General features: G+C 41.7%; 1 protein-coding gene across 1 annotated transcript in view; it reads right to left on the bottom strand.

Annotated features, from left to right (window-relative positions):
- The window catches only part of MVD (mevalonate diphosphate decarboxylase), an 82,651-nt gene that overhangs the window by 29,507 nt on the left and 33,110 nt on the right, over positions 1 to 20,034 (bottom strand). The window contains exons 4-5 of the mRNA XM_086945814.1: positions 3,877 to 4,023; positions 1,400 to 1,599 (exon numbers count right to left, since the gene is read on the bottom strand). Coding sequence (XP_086801940.1) covers positions 1,400 to 1,599; positions 3,877 to 4,023 — 347 coding nt within the window. The remainder of the gene's footprint in view (positions 1 to 1,399; positions 1,600 to 3,876; positions 4,024 to 20,034) is intronic.

Below are 20,034 nucleotides of genomic sequence, written 5' to 3'. Positions count from 1 at the left end.
TAAAGCCCTATCTGGGGTTCAAAGGGTAGAGCTGTATCCTCGATTAATCCCAGGTTCCCGACCTGAACTGCGTGGCATTGACAGCCTCCAACAAACAGGATCTAGACTTAAGAAATAATAGTTTTTTCCATGCTTTTGCTGCCTATCTGGAAGAAAAACATACAGAGAAATTTGACTTCTCTGCAGTAAAAGAGGATTGTCTAAACATGTTACCAGAGATAATAAAACAAATTTGTTCCGCAGAGGTTCAAGATAAACATCATTTAGGCACTGTCTCTGTGACTTCACGATTGCTCAAAATCCTATGTCAGAAAAGTCAATACTCTTTTTTCAGTTTCAAGCGGCCTGAAAGCTCTTGAGCAGTACAGAGAACCTAATGGCGTTGAAGACTGCAGAACCAGCAATAGCAACACTCAGTGGCCATTGGACCCAGTAAGTAATATAGTACTAAGGTGATAACTGATTTGCTCCTTCTTAGAAGCCTAATGTCAGCAAGTAGGATAAAGGGATTGCATCTGCAGGTGGCATGGGAAGTTGAGAAGGAGCCGGGCATTGTTTCGCTAGTGAGCAGAAAGGATGTTCCGGGTAAATAAGGCTTATGCATGGTTGGGAGAGTGGCAGTATTAATTAACTGAAATTCTTCTGCTTTACAGATTACATTGAGTCCTTAGTTTGCCGTGTCTTTTTCCATGAGTACAATGAATTGCGGTTTTATTCTTTATTATATTATGAAATGGATAATTCTAAGAAATGCTTAACAAACAGAAAAATACACAAATATCTATATGTAAATAAGAGAAAAAAGCAATTGGCTCAAAACTCTAGAAACATATTCTGGATTGAAGTATGTAAAGTGTAACCTAAAGAAATACTGGCTGCCTGCATATTTACTCAGATTGATAAATTAGGGTTATTGTATACGGCCAGCACTAATACAAAGTAAAGGTTTCACTGTAACTTCGGGTTCCTGACCACGAGTGAAATATTGTTCAGATTTCACTGGTCTTCTAGATTGTCAAACTACCCTCCGGGGTTTTGAGTAGCTGGAGAGAGGCTGAGCCGAACAAAGCATTTAGATTAATTTTATGTAAATCTATCTGATCTTATGTGGATATCCCTTGGACATACGCTGGACACCCCTGAGCTAGGCGATGAACAGAGTGGATTTTACTGGAGGCGCTATAGGAAAAAGTGATCTCTTGGTGATGCTAAAGCTTTAATATACACACCCAAGAACAAGACTTTTGAAGCAACAAGCGACCCATGTGTCTCAACTTTTCATATAACGTGGGAGTTGTACCAAGTACATTACAAGTTTTACAAGAGAAGCTTGAATGAAAGGTCCTGGTGGCCTAAATATTGACAAAAAAGAAAGGAATGGAATAAGTATTGCACTCACCACAAGGATGAGGATTCGAAGGTCCGGCCAGTGCATCTCATTTTCCACCTGCTTCGCCAGGCTATCCTTTCCATCTGTTCTTTGTCCCATGACCCACTGCACAAAGCCACCGTACATGCTCCTGCATGCGCTACCCGATCCCTGGCGGGCAATCTCTGACAGCTCGCCCTCCACACCATAGAGTTTGGCGAGTGTATATACTGGGACAAAACACAAAAAGGCAGAGATTAACATCATGATGGTCACCATCTCCAACTTATTTAATTCATTAAACGTTTCTTAATCCTGTTGTATCACTTAGCACCTTGTGGAAAACAGATTTTTCTGCGGGGGAGGGACAGATTGAAGAGGTGAAACAGACAGACAGAAAATCTTTGGTATCTTCATACTACAGAAGGTACAATAGTCTCCAGTCAAGGCTCACTTGAGTGGAGTTGGGAATAATATCTATTTGTAGTTATGAGGACAACTCCAAAAGACAAGTTGTAAAAGTATAATCACAGCTGAACCTATGACAATGCACAAAGTGGCATAATTTTGTTTACGATTGCTGTATTTCAGCCACGATACAGCACCTTAGCGGTGAACAAAGCAGGACTAGACAGCATTACTTGTTCTTCTTTTAAGTACCAAAACTCAAGTTTAAAAAAAGCACAGTTATGGTTTTGCTAAATAGAGAAGAACTAGCTCGAGTGGACAGGTCTCAATATTAAAGGTGTAGTGAGTGTTAGAGTACTGACATATAGTAATTACGCAGACAGGAAGATCTACTTAGAATAACAAAACAGGTTGGCTAGAACGGCCTGGCAAGGGCATCTCCAACCTTTTCTGCAGTGAGAGCTACTTCTGATCAGTGAAAATAACTGTGAGCTATTGAAGGTCAAGCCACTCATGCAGTGTTACCAGACACCCCCACACCCAGCTTCATTGATTAAGCCTAATGTCAATGGAGCCAATGACTGTGGTTTAAATTAAATACTTTGACTAGGGGCACTCTGACAGGGCTGCCATCTGTGTCATTGAGAGAGCGGTCTTTGGGGATGCATGAACATGTGCGCGTGTGAATGGAATGTGTGTGAATGGGTGAATAAGAATTTGTCATATGTACTTGTGGCACAGGACATACCCTTCTCCACATGTGGCACTGTTACACGTATAAAACAAACATAGAGCCATTTTTTTAAAATGGGAAAAATTTAAATTGCTGAAAAATCTTCTGCAAAAAAGTCGTCCTAAAATGGAACATTTTCTGCACTTTAAATTTGTCTTACTTCAAATTATTACTGTCTTTTTCAGGCATAAATATGACACTGTGTCTACCAGCCACTGGGACCAAGATGTCTGCTGTGTGTAAATGCCCTGTAGACATGGTGCCATATTTACAACAGAAAAATACAGTCATTTGTTTGAACAGGAGGAATTTAAAGTGCAGAAACAGGATTCCTAAAATATTAAGACGTAATTGGCTTAACTGAAAGTGGTAAAAACATTGTAAATTTCTCCCATTTGAAAAAAATGACAGTATTTTTCAGTTGTAAATATGGGTTGTCTATTGGCCACAGGGAGCAAGAGGCCTGCTGTTTGTAAATTCAACACTTGGGATAACATTAAAATGAAGGGGTAACTTAATCATTAACTTAACTCTTCACTTTAATTTTCTCTCCTTTAGAAGCATCATTTTTTTCTTTTGTTCCAATATTGAATTAACTAGGACTTTCATTTAAGATTTAAATACCTCAATGCTTCAGTTCTTCACCTCTGTGCCCTGGGTCATAAATCTCACTCCAGCACTGCTCATTATCTGGGTCTGCTATCAGCAGCCTGAAGATAATAATGTCAAATAAACACAGACCTCCCTTAACTTTAAAAGGATAATGTGACCCTATGCTGGTTGAAAAATGAACTCAAGGCTGTGAGCTACTCTGAAAGTGTCTGTGAGCTGCTGGCAGCTCACGATCGACTGGAGACACATGCGCTTTGCTTGGTACAGTAATAAAAATCCTTGATGCAGAGCAACCCTGCACGTTAGATGCCACTATATTCTAAATTTTATAATGGTTGACAGCCTCTCAATCCTACTGAACTTACTGAAAGACAAAATGTTGGCACTGTGTTTTTTCCATATAAAGTGCCCAAGATAAAATGTCATTGCTTCTAGGTGCCAGAGGAATTGAATGAGAGAAGACAAGGTAGGAGGGAGGTTATAGTTAGGGAGTTGGGTTATCAACTGAGTTGAATTGTGGAAGAAAAAAGTGCCAGGGCCGGACATCTAAGGATACATATGTGGTGCTTAATATGCTTTATACAAACCAAGTACACTATCAAAGTATGTTGATACTAACAGGTGTGGCAGACCATTAACTGGCAAAACATAGCTAATCTCCAATCCAGGATTTGAAAAGCAAAGTGGCAAATTATACAACTTTTGGCTTAGTTTGTTACAAAGGAGTTCCACAGAGGGTAGTGCTGTCACTCACCAAGGCAGGCATAACCAGCTGCAGACGAGGCCAGCCCAGCAGCTGTTGGGAAGTTGTTGACGGAGGCAATGTGAACTTTTTGAGACATGGACCATGGCGTGGTTTCATCCTCTTCACCACCTCGTCTCTTCCTCACCAGGCGGCGAACTACAGAAATAACCAGATTAAAAGTAGAAACTACCTCAAACAGCAAGGTAACATTTGATAGCCACTGCAATTCAGCTACTAGGGTGTATATAAACAATTTTCATCCTGTGGTATCACAAACATTGTACTACACAGTCTGGAGGTTGTGGAACTGACTCGCTACAGACACAGACAGAAAACCTTTTATGAAAAGTGGTGCATGGACAATATTAGAGTTTCATCCTTGCAAATGTGCCCTTTAAATCATATTCATATACAATCTAGCTGAAGGCCTCTGAGTTAGAAGGAGACTGTTGCAAAACACACAGGGGAAGATTTGTAAAGCTTTTCGCTTATTTTTACTTTGACATGATAAGCAATTGTCATTTAATTTCATGTCAGAGTAGTAAATAAGAAGTTACTGACTTAAGACATTAAATTCTGTATCCGCTAAACGTTCCTTTCACCGCATATGGGAACACTGCAATCTCATGGAGTGTACTAGTAACTGTTCCAAATCTACAAGAGTGTGGTCAAAAATACTTCACTATGGAATTGATAAATTCTTTACTACTGTAAGTCACAGATGTAATACCACCCACTTACTACACACACGCTTCCTGAAGCCATTACAGCTGATGCTACCTGTTGGCGGGTATCTGCCAGCTGTGGTGAAAGGCTTGTGTTCAACACTAAGCTCTTTGTTGATGTTTTGCAAGGGGTTACTGTTTTTTTACACCACAATTATAGCTCTCACATGCAGAGGTGTAATGCCCAACAGAGATAAAGTTACTATCCTGGAGTACTGCTGGCCTAAATAGGTTTGTTGAAAGGGTCCAGTGTTGCTTTCCTTTTGCTTGCATCATATGATAGGAAGAAACCATTAGGAATTTGCTTAGGGGGATTAGTTGTATTAGTTGATAAACAAAAGTTGTAATGGAGACCAATTGAATTCAGAGTAGGTTTGGTTCGCAGTTAGTATACAACACTGATTGCGAGAGGTGGGAAGGCTCTTAATAGACTAGGCTATGGCGTTGAATCTAGAAATTATGAAAGGTCGTTTAGTGGGCGATGTACTCAGAGATCCCACTCAATGCCGCAGACCAATAAAATCTGACACTATGTTTTGTTTCATATGGCCTCACTGATATGGTGATTTTAGAGTTAAAAAGGTGACTTATTTATAAAGTAAGATCAGAAGTAGTAAGTAATCATGACCAAGTTGTTCTAACCTTCTGCGTGTCTATTTCACCACCGATCAGGCTTACACAATTAAATGGAGAGTTAAAATCTACAAATAAAATATGTACTTGAATGGAATCATCATTCAAAAAATAAATTGAAACAGTTGCTGAAAGTTCTGCAGTCAACTCAATACACTGATATGCATGAGTTTTTGACAGTATACCAGTTTGCACTTAATGCAGCATCTCATATTATTCATTTATCATATGCCAAATATTAACCTAAGCAGAGATTATATTGTATTAACCATAGGAAGCCATCAAAAGGTTAACGGCCAACACTTAACTCCATGTACCTCAGAGATCTGTAAAATATGCAGGCATTACACCACAAATATTAGCGCCTGCGTAGTGGAAACATGTGATCCTTCTGGTCTTGTGTGGCTTCTATGACATGAAGCGTACTATAGCCGCAGAATTTCCTATGCCAATAGGTGTGCAGAGTTGACACACTTATTTCTGAGATTTATAAAAAACACATTGCTGATAGTGATGGAGCAAGAATTCGCACGTAAAGCGACTTGCTCTTACTCAAGAACCTCGCCTAACTTGTAATAATATTAATTCAACCTGTCCGTCATTTATTTCGCCTTTTTTCCCCAAACACGCGGGTGTCCCTAGGAGGCTTGCCTATGTGTTTTTCCGTAATAACAAAGCTTGCACTACTGAATGGCCGCTTCGCAGAAAATTCAGTCTGCGCATGCGTCGGTCATACCCACGTGATGTGACGCACTCGCATTTTGGAGGGATTTTGTTGCTCATGCGCATTGTCACTGAAAATGGCCGCTTGTATTTAACCCTGCTCTCTGCCAGCTCCTGCTGCTTTTTGCACATCTGTCTTTTTCCGCACTAACTTTAATGCTTTAGATATTATAAAGTAAGGGGTGCAGTGAAGCATTACCTGGTATACAGTGTATTCATTTTGTCTGTGTTTCTAATTTGTTTTCGCTTACTTTTCATGTATTACACATCCATGGGCCGGGGTCGGGAGATTGAATCCATTTTGAAGCCTGTAAACTCCCCGCACACGTGATGAGGGAAAAACCCAACTGCGCAGAAGCAGAACTCAGCCAGCTGGCTCCTGAAGCAAGATGCGCCTGGGAACCTACCTAGGTCATGGGAGAAGATGCTGATATCTACCTAACTTGTGATACAATGTTTCTATATGCTGTACACTCTCATTGTTTTCCATATTCCTATGCCTGGGAACGTGAACGCAAGGGGCGGGTATGAAAATTAAATATTCATTGTGGGAACGAAGAATTATAGGTGGTAACCATGACATAACCACCTTTCCTGACCAATCATAAGTTGGGAACTTGTCACTTGCAACATTTGTGGGTGGTCTAGGGGTCCCAAAAGAGTATAACTAGTCTAGTTTAGCTTAGAGAAATTGTCCGACTTGTCCGAGTAGCAGACCTGTCACTGACCCTACGAACTCTATAGGTGATTGATACAGAGCGCTGCGGAGCACTCTGTCCACACTTTCCACAAACTCCAAGGGGTGGAAATAGTCCTAAGTGCTGGCGAAGCACTTTGCTGGGAGATTCGAAAACTCATTCGGGGTTACTGGCGGATTCCATGCAGAAGAGGGGGTAACGCAGGCGTTGCATCCGAGGCTGCAGGTGTTGGTCGTGCCCTTTGGTGAGCCCAGTCCTGACCCAAATCCTGAGGGGTATCCTGTCCTGACTGTCCGTGAGCTGTACCTGCTCACCTTCTGGTATTCCTGATTCCTTGAGGGTCCTTGTCCCGAACTTGTCACAACTGACCCGTGGCCAGGGTTAGTCTTCATTCCCGTCCTAGGTAAATATTTTATGTGGGTGTCCGTCTGACTATACTCTTACCTTTCCTTTTCTTAATAAAGCACTCTTGCCTGTGATATTGCCCTATCACCTTTAAAGCGATTTATATGCAGTTGTTGATTAGTGATGTTCCACTTCTCTCCCTACCTGTAGGATATTTTTTAAATTGTCATATTATGTTAGTGTGTTCCATTTCCCCTTCCCTTTAGCATGGTTGCTGTGAACTTAGTAAGAATAGCATAAAGTTTAGAATAAGAATATTAGTGCACATGTTAGGCCCTTCTCACGTCCCTTGCCTTAGTTTAGGCCTGTGCTGAATAGCATGTTCCTTATTGCTCCTACCCTGTAGTGTTCCCAATTACTCTAATGGTACTTGCCCTAATCCATAGTTACATTGTGGCTTTAATTCTGATTATTGATGTACTGATTTGTATCTGCCTCATTATCCTGGCATATTCTTTTTAAAATTCTTTATATAAACTTTGAAAACCCATCAGGTGTCTGTGGTCATTATACATTATCGAGTGTGGATAAATGTACTAAGTGTATAAAAGTTCTACTCTTTGTTAGGAATCTTGTTGCCTGTCCACTGCTAGCTCCTGATCCATCAGGAGTAATGTGCCTGTGGTAAGTCAGGTACATGAATAGTAAGTGGTGTAAGAGTCACCCCCCGAATTAATCATAGTAGCGTGTGGAAAATCACCCGGTTCACGCAAAACACTGTCATTCGTATGCACGCCAGGGCCCAGTGCGTGGAAATTGGGAAAAAGGTGACCTGGGTGAACTGCGCGCTCTATCAGTAATTTTCTGGTAGCAGAGTTATGGTTAGGACTAGTTCAGATAGGTAGACAAGATAGTTAAATAAATAAACCGTGAAAATAAAATGTGCTGCTAAGATTTTTTATATTGATTGCATTGCTTCAAATATTGCGCAAATGGTTTAAAGGATTTATATATATATATGTAAATGATTTTTGTACTGCTGCTATAAGTATTATATGTAACATTAACAAAATTGTCTGTAAGCGTTCAGTGTAGTCCGAATCCCCGGGGAAGTCTATAGCTAACGGTGAGCAGAATCCGGTTAGCTGATGAGGTCGCTTGTCGTGAGTTGTTAGTGCATGGTTAGGAAGGACCGGAAGCACTAATTAAGGATCTTTTGTATCTGAATAAATGATAGCTACGAGTCCTTTTGTATAAAACTTCCATTGTGATATCACCTAGTAAGGGTCACATGCGGAAGGAGTAATAGGGTCTCCGAAGCTTGACTGGTAAGCAAAGTAGTCCGCTGGTGAAAGCCTGACTTAGTATATATCCCGGAAAAAAGTGGATGAGTCAGAGGAGTAGCAGGTTCTATATTGCTCGTGTGGGAGGTTAGACAGAGAAGTCTATCCGGAGTGAATGAAAAGTAGACAGAAGTGGTTTACTTGTAGCGAGAGAACATTTTTCTTTCTATTTAGAACACTCAGACACAGCGGCGAACGTTGTATATTGTTAACTAAAATTTGCACTCGCACTTTAGGGAAAATTCAAAGTTTCCGTTACCTTGTGAAGGAGGGAGTCAGTCGGAAGACTGCGCTGACGTCACTCCGTGCCGCGCTGGTATTGGTCGAGACAGCGGGCGTGTAGTGGAGCTGAAATTGTAAGGGAGGGGTGAGTGCCGGAGCGTGAGACCTCGTCTCACGAAAGGCCGCGCACCCATTGGACAAGGATTTTTGTAGTCACAGTGTTGATTGGTTACTGCGAAATAAAAGTCGCGCTAGCATTGGAAGCACAAAGGTAAACAAAATTAATCAACAGGAGCTTGAGAGGGGTTTGGAAAGGTGTATGTGGTATCCTGAGTTCCTACCTAATCCACAGAACTTAGGCTTCTATAAGGAACAGATTCTACGAGGTAGACCGCGCATAATGTACGGAGTAAAAAGAAAAATGTCTTTTTCCGATAAAATAAAGAATTTTTTTAAGACAGACAAGCCCATTAGAACGAGGGAAGGTGTGATCATTCCCCCGCCAAATACTCCTGCCTCCTTCATGATGTTTGAAAAAGGGTATCATACCTGTGTATGGTTAGAAAACTGGGCAAAGTATACTGCAGATGACGGAGTCCTAGCATTTCCTATTGATGGTACCTTTAATGGTAGGATCCTGTTTAACTTAAGAACCCGAATGAATGAATTGCATCCCCGACCTAGATTAACCCAGTACGAGGCACTAGAAGAATGGGAGATTGAGGCTCTGGAAAGAGATAGACCCCGAATGGACAAGGGAGTAAGCAAATGGTATCCAAGGGTCCAAAAAGAAACCAAAGAGCAGAAAATGAAACAGTGGAGACAGAATATGATGGTTGAGGGGTTGTTTCCAATGATGGGGGTACTCGAACAAGAGAAAGGGAAATGTACTGAGAAAACCCGCCACCTAATGACCGTGGGGGACTCAGAAGATGAACACCTAGAGGATTTGTTGATGAAAAACCCCCCTCCCTATGTTGCAGAGTCAGAGCCTATGAGTCCACAGAACCTGTTCTCTAAATATCCCAGGTATCGAAGGGCCAGTGAGACAGACGTGCCTGGCACTGAAAGTAAAGCCAGTGATGGTGATGGGTTTTGCAGACCTAATACCGCGATTCCAAATTATCGCCCTTTTGGGGAAGACCGACCAAGTTTGGTCTTTCCGACTGCCCCAAATATCTATCCTACATTGGTACCCCAAGTGATGCATGACAATTCTTCAGAAAGGGTTTTGCGTGAGCGAGAAAAGGAAGCCCTGAATCGACAGCGGATTGAGTTAATTCAGACCATAGCCCAGATAAATCCCAGTCCGGATTCACTGACTATCCCAGTAACTATCGGTCCAGCTATACCTCTTTATGGGGATAGACTGGCCAGTCCAAGAACTCCAATCATAACTCCAAATTTACCTACCCCTTGTATTCCTCCCCCAAGAAAAGAGCCGCTCATAGTCGATGATCAAGAAAGTGAATGTGAATCTGTGATGTCCCTAATGGATCTGCCTATAAGGGAACCTGGGACCAGTGTTCCAAGGGCAAGAACCCAGGCTAGGACAAAGGAAGTCCTGATTGAAACCACTTCAGGGGTCAGAAGTGCCACTGTAGTTTCTCCAGAAGAATTGGATAGATGGACCAAAGAGCTAGAAAAGGACACACCCCAACCGAAACCCTTAGAGATCTATAGACTAAGGATAGAAATAGAGGAACTAATGGCTGGTAACGTAGGATTGGACCGGTTAAATTCCTTTAGTGAAGACGAGTTACTGTTCATCAGCAAAAACCTTACCCGGAACGCTAGACTGCTCCATGAGAGATTGATGGATACTGCCGCAGACATGGGAATTGATATTAGTCGTTCCAAAGTCCTTCAGAAACCCTACAGAGCAGATTTTTCCGACAAAGACTTAGAGAATATGAATGTGTTAGGAAAACAAACCCAGATAAAGGAATTGTTGAAGCTCCTACAGAAATGGGGGGATGTAGAAAAATGGAAAACCCGGTGGGCGAAGAAAAAGGAAGATAGTAGGGCTAAACCCATGACTTCAGAATACGTGCTGAAAGAAGTAGGTCCCACAGAGAAATTGTGTCCCATGAGAGAAGTACCTGGGGGAAAATATGTCCATGTCCCTTGGTCCCGACAAGACATTGTGTCATTTACTAATGACTTTCCAAAATTGCGGGAGAAACCAGTTGACTGGTACAGACAGGTCGAACGCTTCATAAAGGTTCAGAAATGTCTTCTGAAAGACCTGGATGGGTTTTTCGACATTGTGGTGCCTGTAGATTTATGGACTGAGTGCAAAATTGAAATTGATTGGCCCAATGATGAATATGAGAGAGACGCCAAAACCGGAGCTCCCTCACCTGAAGTAATGAGGAAGTATGATCAAGTCATACAATATTTAAAGAAAAAGGTGCCCCCAAAGGAAACTGATTGGACCCGGATAGATAGAACTACCCAAGAGCGCGATGAAACCGTCCACTCCTTTTATGAAAGGTTACTGCAGGTGTTCAAAACCTACAGTGGAATTGATAATGTGGACATGAAGGACATGACCCATTTCAGTTATAGATTTGTGTTAGGATTAAGACCTGAAATATCCCAGTGGATCCGAGATAATAAAATTAGTTGGCAGGGAAAGCCCATAGATGATGTCCTCAAGTATGCCAAGTACTGTGAGGATGAAATAGAAAACAAGAAGAAAGCCCTCAAGGAGAAGGTTATGTGGGCGCAGGTGAAATTGGCTGAACAGCAAGAAAAACAGTTAAGTAAATTGAATACTAATAATAATAATGCCCAAAATTCCAATGCTGGGGGAGGATGGAAACCCCGGGTAAAAATGAGTCGGGAGGAGGCTATGAAAAAGTTTCCCTGCCACGGGTGCGGTCAGATAGGGCATTGGAGAGACGAGTGTCCACATTTGCAGGCCAGTAATGCCCCCGTAAATGGTTTAAATCCACAGGTGCAGAAAGAGGGGACAAGAAAGAACCAGCAACAGGTAAAGCTGCCTCCAGTGCCTCGCGCTCCTAGACCGAATTATAAGAATCAGGGTCAGCAGAATGAAAGGGCCGAGGTATGGGAAGGAGAGAATGAGAGAAATGCAACAATTCCGCAGTTTTTGTTAAATGATTCTTTCCTCTGTGATGATCAAGATTGACGGGGCCTGAGGGGGGAGGACAAGGAGTGCGTACTTGGCGCCTCCTTACCGGTAGACCAGACTGGACCATACATTGAAGGAAAGGTTGAGGGAAAAGAAGTCACCTTTTTGTTGGACACTGGTGCTACCCGTTCTACAGTGAGAACAGTGGATGTTCCTAACCTACCCCTCTCTGGAGAAGCAATCCAAGTAGTGGGTGTCTCCAATCAGATAATCAGTACTCCGGTAACTGAACCCATGGAAATTTCCATAGGAAATTTCAAGGAAATGCACAGATTTGTGGTCTGTGACTCCAGTCCCGTGAACCTGTTAGGACGAGATTTGTTGTGCAAAATGAACTGTACCATCTTTTTCACACCAAATGGTGTCGAGATTCAGACCCCGGATGAAGATGGCCTGTACAAATTGATTTTGGTAAGACCTGACACCGAGATTAGACCCTTGTCCATTGAAGACTTACCTGAAGAACTACAGCTAAAGGTGGTACCTGGAGTATGGGATTTCACTGGAAGAGATGTGGGCTTGATGGCAAATGTAGACCCAGTTAAAATAGCAATAAAAACAAATGCTGTTTGCCCAAGAACCAGACAATACAAAATGAGTGCAGAAGTAAAAGCTGGAGTTGCAATTGAAGTAAACAGATTACTCGAAGCCAACATCATACAGGAAGTAATGAGCAGTCCCTGTAATTCGCCCATAATTGGAATTAAAAAGCCTAGCGGAAAGTACCGGGTAGTGCAGGATCTGCGCAAGGTAAACCAAATTGTTGTACCTTGCTGTCCCATTGTGCCCAACCCCGCAGTGATACTGTATCAGATTCCTTGGAATGCGGAATGGTTCACTGTCATTGACCTGTGCCATGCATTCTTCTCCATCCCATTGCATCCTGAAAGCAAGTTCCTTTTTAGTTTTGAATTTGACAGCCATGTCTATGTCTGGAATCTTGTCCCCCAAGGGTACACCGAAAGTCCATCGATTTTCAACCAGATCCTAAAAAGATGCCTTGAATCTTTAGTACTGCCAAGAAAGTCTGTTCTGGTACAGTACATAGACGACCTTCTGGTGGAGTCTAAAAGTCAAACTGACTGTGTCACTGATACCATTGCCTTGCTGAATCACCTAGGAAAGGGAGGACATAAGGTATCACCAGACAAATTACAGTTCTGTAGGAACTCAGTGAAATATCTGGGGCACCAGATAGAGAAAGGGATCCGAAAAGTCACTACAGAAAGGATCAAGATAATTCAAACTATGGACCTGCCCAGAACCCAGAAAGAAGTAAGAATGTTCCTAGGAGTTGTAGGATACTGCAGACAATGGATTGTAGGATTCGCAGCTCTAGCAAAACCCCTGACCAAGAAAGGAGTGGAGGACCCAGTCAGTTGGGACGATGAAAGCATGTCCGCTTGGATAAAATTGCGAAATTGTCTGTGCTCAGCTCCTGCATTAGGAATGCCTGATTATTCCAAGAACTTCGAACTGTTCTGTGACACAAGAGACAATTGTGCGCTCTCAGTCCTGACACAGGAGCATGGGCTGGTCAGGCGTCCCGTGGCCTACTTTTCGGCCACTTTAGATCCAGTGGCTGCTGGATTACCCGGATGCCTGAAGGCAGTAGCTGCTACTTGCGCTAGTCTGGAACAGAGTGAGAATATTGTCATGGGACATCCTGTCACAGACAGGAAGGGAAATAGACACTGCCAAGACCAAAGTACCACAACGAAGTGAAATCAAGAGAGTTCACGAGGAAGGTCAAGTTTCCTCGACCACTGAAAGCCACAAGAGTAAGGGTGAACCCCGATACATCAAAAGACTGAGACTCCGAATAAAAACAGTTGAAGAAAAATTAAAAGACCGGAAAAGGGCTGAAAGTGAAAGGAAGGAAGCCCGAGGCAAGTCTAACAGAAAAAGCGACAGAGTAAAGAAACAGAACAGGTTGTACCGGAGCCCTGAATGGACTTACTTGGTGTTGGAAGAAATTGACGAGCCCAACCACAGTGGCAAAAGTGACGAAGAGTCCATTGCAGATCGGAGTTCTGACGAAGACCCTCCTTGAAACACACCTAAGTGAGCCTCTGGTGTAAAGAAACAAAGAGGGGTCGAAAAACCACCTGTAAGCTATAATGTCTGATTCAAGTGGCAATGGAAGGTCCACATTTAGTTGTTGCAAAACCTGCTGTAAAATATGCCTATGTAGTGTAGCAATGTTGATAGTGATATGGATAGGACTAACAGTCTTTATACCCTTTATGATAAGTAAAGATCCTAACTTGTACCCTACTGAACCAGTGACGTTAGACTCAGAAGTTGTACAGACTGAAGAAACACCACGAAGGTTAGAAAAACGTGACAATACAGTTAGCCTGAGACAAACACGACATAAATTAGAAGCATCAGATGAGGGTGGACTACATTTTCACAACATGAAAAACAGGACACACTTAAATGTCTTTGCTAACCTTTTAGTGCACTATGTAGAAGCTATGGAAATAGAAGATTGTTATGTTTGCATGAAGCTACCCACTTCAGTAGCTGAAGGCGTGACATATCACCATTTACCCCTGACATACGGAATTTCTTGTAGTATATTAGCAAGCTTATTCTATAGAAGCACTTTACAGTACTATTACTCAAATACTGACGTAATCTTTTCAGAACTTCCTGTTCGTGGAAACCTAAACCTTGTACATATTAGAAGTGAGGTGACCCGTTACATGGGAGAATATTTCCTGACTATAGGTGACATAGACTTAAATGAAGCTATACAAGCTAATCTGACCTGTTCCTTACAAGAGCAGGAAAAGATGTTTATAAAAATGGCAGAGAGAAGGAGGGAAAAGTTTCAGAAAAAGGCCACTGACGAAAAGGATAGAACCCCTAGGTGGGCAGAAAAGATGGAAAGCACCTCAGAAGGCGAAGCTGCTCCTGCTTTGTTGCTGGATTTTGAACGGAAAGGGAAAATCTGTCTTCATAGAGAAAAGACTAGTTATTATAACAATGTATTCATCGGTTCCAGCGAGTGTGAACATAATTACAAGGTGATTGGAGGTTGGGGTTTCAAAAATGGGTCAGAACCTGTGTTTCCCGGAATTTATTATATATGTGGGAACAAGGCTTATTTCAAATTGCCGGATCACTGGTATGGAAGCTGCTACTTTGGCATTGTTTTCCCAAAAATATACCATGTGAACAACGCTGCTGGAAGCAATGAAGATACTAATGGCTTAGCGCGTAGAAAACGTGAAAGTGTAGGAGAAATAGTAGGTGATATTTTTAGTGCACTGATACCTGGAATGGGGGTAGTTCTGAATACTCACAGAATCTGCAAATTGTCTACAGTAGTGGATCGGTTATCAACTGACACTGCTGCCGGATTCCTGCTGGTCAATACTGAAATGGTTGCGATCAGATCAATGGTTTTACAGAATCGCCTTGCTCTTGACACCTTATTGGCAAAAGAGGGCGGAGTCTGCAGGATGCTGAAGGCGCAACATTGTTGCACCTACATACCTGACAAAAGTATCGAACTTAAGAAATATGTAAGGAACATAACTAATTTGGAAAAAGAACTCAAACCATTAGAGGTTGACAGTGCCTGGAAGAGACTGACTGATGGTCTCTCCTCTGTAGGTAGTTGGTTTTCTAACTTAGGTAAAAGTCTTCTGTGGAAAATACTGATGCCAATAGCTGGAATAGGTGTGGTTGTACTGATCATATTCATCTGCTGTAAATGTCAAAAATGCAAAAAGAAGTACACTGTGAATAAGAGAGGAGTGAAGAGAAATGTGGATGAGTTAGAATTAGAAGAATTAAGAAATCAGATTTATAAAAAGGCCAAAAATCATCACTCTCATAGAGAAGCTGAAAGAAAACTCAACAATTAGTTGGTTGTAATAGAAATGAATGAATTGGAAGAATGAAGTTGGCATCTGTTTCCTTTATAGTGATGATAGTAAATATCATCAAAGAGGGGATTGATGGAGCAAGGATTCGCACGTAAAGCGACTTGCTCTTACTCAAGAACCTCGCCTAACTTGTAATAATATTAATTCAACCTGTCCATCATTTATTTCGCCTTTTTTCCCCAAACACGCGGGTGTCCCTAGGAGGCTTGCCTATGTGTTTTTCCGTAATAACAAAGCTTGCACTACTGAATGGCCGCTTCGCAGAAAATTCAGTCTGCGCATGCGTCGGTCATACCCACGTGATGTGACGCACTCGCATTTTGGAGGGATTTTGTTGCTCATGCGCATTGTCACTGAAAATGGCCGCTTGTATTTAACCATGCTCTCTGCCAGCTCCTGCTGCTTTTTGCACATCTGTCGTTTTCCGCACTAACTTTAATGCTTTAGATATTATAAAGTAAGGGGTGCAGTGTAGCATTACCTGGTATACAGTGTATTCATTTTGTCTGTGTTTCTAATTTGTTTTCACTTACTTTTCATGTATTACACATGCATGGGCCGGGGTCGGGAGATTGAATCCATTTTGAAGCCTGTAAACTCCCCGCACACGTGATGAGGGAAAAACCCAACTGCGCAGAAGCAGAACTCAGCCAGCTGGCTCCTGAAGCAAGATGCGCCTGGGAACCTACCTAGGTCATGGGAGAAGATGCTGATATCTACCTAACTTGTGATACAATGTTTCTATATGCTGTACACTCTCATTATTTTCCATATTCCTATGCCTGGGAACGTGAACGCAAGGGGCGGGTATGAAAATTAAATATTCATTGTGGGAACGAAGAATTATAGGTGGTAACCTCGACATAACCACCTTTCCTGACCAATCATAAGTTGGGAACTTGTCACTTGCAACATTTGTGGGTGGTCTAGGGGTCCCAAAAGAGTATAACTAGTCTAGTTTAGCTTAGAGAAATTGTCCGACTTGTCCGAGTAGCAGACCTGTCACTGACCCTACGAACTCTATAGGTGATTGATACAGAGCGCTGCGGAGCACTCTGTCCACACTTTCCACAAACTCCAAGGGGTGGAAATAGTCCTAAGTGCTGGCGAAGCACTTTGCTGGGAGATTCGAAAACTCAATCGGGGTTACTGGCGGATTCCGTGCAGAAGAGGGGGTAACGCAGGCGTTGCATCCGAGGCTGCAGGTGTTGGTCGTGCCCTTTGGTGAGCCCAGTCCTGACCCAAATCCTGAGGGGTATCCTGTCCTGACTGTCCGTGAGCTGTACCTGCTCACCTTCTGGTATTCCTGATTCCTTGAGGGTCCTTGTCCCGAACTTGTCACAACTGACCCGTGGCCAGGGTTAGTCTTTATTCCCGTCCTAGGTAAATATTTTATGTGGGTGTCCGTCTGACTATACTCTTACCTTTCCTTTTCTTAATAAAGCACTCTTGCCTGTGATATTGCCCTATCACCTTTAAAGCGATTTATATGCAGTTGTTGATTAGTGATGTTCCACTTCTCTCCCTACCTGTAGGATATTATTAAAATTGTCATATTATGTTAGTGTGTTCCATTTCCCCTTCCCTTTAGCATGGTTGCTGTGAACTTAGTAAGAATAGCATAAAGTTTAGAATAAGAATATTAGTGCACATGTTAGGCCCTTCTCACGTCCCTTGCCTTAGTTTAGGCCTGTGCTGAATAGCATGTTCCTTATTGCTCCTACCCTGTAGTGTTCCCAATTACTCTAATGGTACTTGCCCTAATCCATAGTTACATTGTGGCTTTAATTCTGATTATTGATGTACTGATTTGTATCTGCCTCATTATCCTGGCATATTCTTTTTAAAATTCTTTATATAAACTTTGAAAACCCATCAGGTGTCTGTGGTCATTATACATTATCGAGTGTGGATAAATGTACTAAGTGTATAAAAGTTCTACTCTTTGTTAGGAATCTTGTTGCCTGTCCACTGCTAGCTCCTGATCCATCAGGAGTAATGTGCCTGTGGTAAGTCAGGTACATGAATAGTAAGTGGTGTAAGAGTCACCCCCCGAATTACTCATAGTAGCGTGTGGAAAATCACCCGGTTCACGCAAAACACTGTCATTCGTATGCACGCCAGGGCCCAGTGCGTGGAAATTGGGAAAATGGTGACCTGGGTGAACTGCGCGCTCTATCAATAGCAATTCAATCCTATGTTGCCATCCAGGACTATGATCCGGCCTCTTAGTGGTTCAAAGTTTTCACAAAATTACCAGACTCATTTTGCCATTCAGGTCTTCCCAGGCTGAAGGCCTAGATGTGATACCACTAAGACTATCCAAATTTCACTGTGAAATGGGCTACAATATTTCTCCAATTCTCCCACTAGCATGACAAAATACGTAGTATTCTCCCTCATGGAAGGGCTCATTAATATGCATGGATAACCACCCTATCTTCAGAAGACTACTCGCGAGTTGGCTCTTCCCCACATAACCATCATACTCAAACATAAATATACAGCATATCCCTCTGTATATAAGCATATATTTGGACTATATATGTGTACCTACATACAAGTATTGCTTTGTATAAAAGTGTATAGTAAATATGTTTTTAAATATATAGATATTTGTTCGTTCTACTTAACAAATTACTTACGGTTATATTATTCTATGAACATGTATTTAGGTGACTGTGTGAATAAGTACATCTATTTACCTACAATTGCATTACTATTGAATTACAAAAGAAATAATAATAATAATAAAAACAAATAAATTAACTACAGCAACACTTGAAAGTCTGAGTTTATTAAATAAGACTTAAATCAACACGTTACCTTCCTTGTACATATAGACCTTCCATGTACTTATGTATCTTTATATGTATTACTTTGCTTCTAATTCAGCATCTGCAATGCATTATCCTAGATCTTATCCTAAACCTCTCGCAATATATGCTATACCTCCACTATCGGACTCATCTCAAACCTCATTCTACCACTGCTTCCAATGCACTAACCTATTTCTCGCCATACCTCTCTCAATATGTCCGCTATCTCCACCCTCTCACTCCTCCCAAATCCCATTCTACTACTATGACCCCCAAAATGACCTTTTCTGGACTCTTTCCCTTCTTGCATCATCTCATACTTCCTTTTCTATTCAGATCTCTTAAACAAGCCTTTCTAAACCATTTCCTCTGACTCTTCCCCCCCCTCCACCTACCTTTTACTCACCCCAAACCTCCCCCTGCTGGTATGATCTCCAAAAAAACACTTTCTAGAACCTTCCCTCTTCAATCCAAATGACAGCTAACATGTCCACAACTCAAATAAAATTTATATTTCTCTATACTAATTCTCCACTAATCCTGTTTGGGTTCTGAAGTAGCATGCTACCCACCGAAAAGTGCTGCAGCATCTCATAAGGGGTAGCAAGTGCCATATAAATTCAAACCCTTCCCCCCTCTACCCCTCCACTAATCGTTTCAATCCAAATAACAGACTAACATGTCCACTGCTCAAATTTATTTAATATTTCCCTATACCACTTCACCACTGATGTTGGGTTCTGGAGTAAAAAGCGATTTGACACCTCATCAGGGGTAGTAAGCGATATATAAATGCAATTACCATATATGAGAACGACAAATGACCTATAGCTTTACTTCTTCTGAACAATAGGGGTTTAGATCAGGAACACTATCAAACCATATCCCAGGTTGAAAGCACTTCTTGAAACCATTCCTTAATAATGAGGACAATTTGTTTGATAGAGGGCCTCCGGCTGGAATTGAATATGGTAAACATTTTATTGTGGCTATTAGCAAATTAAGCAGATGTGGGAATCTTTGAAAACCTGTGATCTTAATTCAATTAAATACATTATCTATAAGGAATTAACTTTATTGGAGCATCACTCGTTGTTTTACTTAGCTGTACAAATGCTCCCAATTGTGTAGATTCCACAGCATCCTTGCTTATGATACTCACTGAAGAACACCGCTTTAAAAGATGGTTAAAGAAATTCATCAAGAGTAGAAACTCATGATCAGGTTTATAATTATTGTATTAAAATAAAAAGGGAGGTGCGGTTATGTAACTATCTTCCTACCAAAGGAATGCAATTTTATTTTAGAGGCAATTTAAATATGTACGTCATTTTAAGAAAGGGAGTGGTCAGGCTGCAGATAATTATTGGTCAAACCTACTGGCTCCCGTAAACAGCAACAGTAACCTCTTTTATTGCCCATTACGGGATGTGATGCATTTACTGTCTGCCCGGGACTAAATTACAGCACACCAGGTTTTACAAACTGCTAATATTAAAGACACACCTGCCCTGTTACATGATTGGAAGCAATGACTTTTGTTTCAATTCGGTTATTGTTCGTTCAAGCTCTTTTTTTTTAATCAACACATTTCATT

The sequence above is a fragment of the Lissotriton vulgaris genome, chromosome 12, assembly GCF_964263255.1.
Source record: "Lissotriton vulgaris chromosome 12, aLisVul1.2, whole genome shotgun sequence".
NCBI classification, from domain to species: Eukaryota; Metazoa; Chordata; class Amphibia; order Caudata; family Salamandridae; genus Lissotriton; species Lissotriton vulgaris.
Note: the sequence above shows the minus strand (reverse complement) of the source record. Positions and strands in the feature narration are given on the sequence as shown.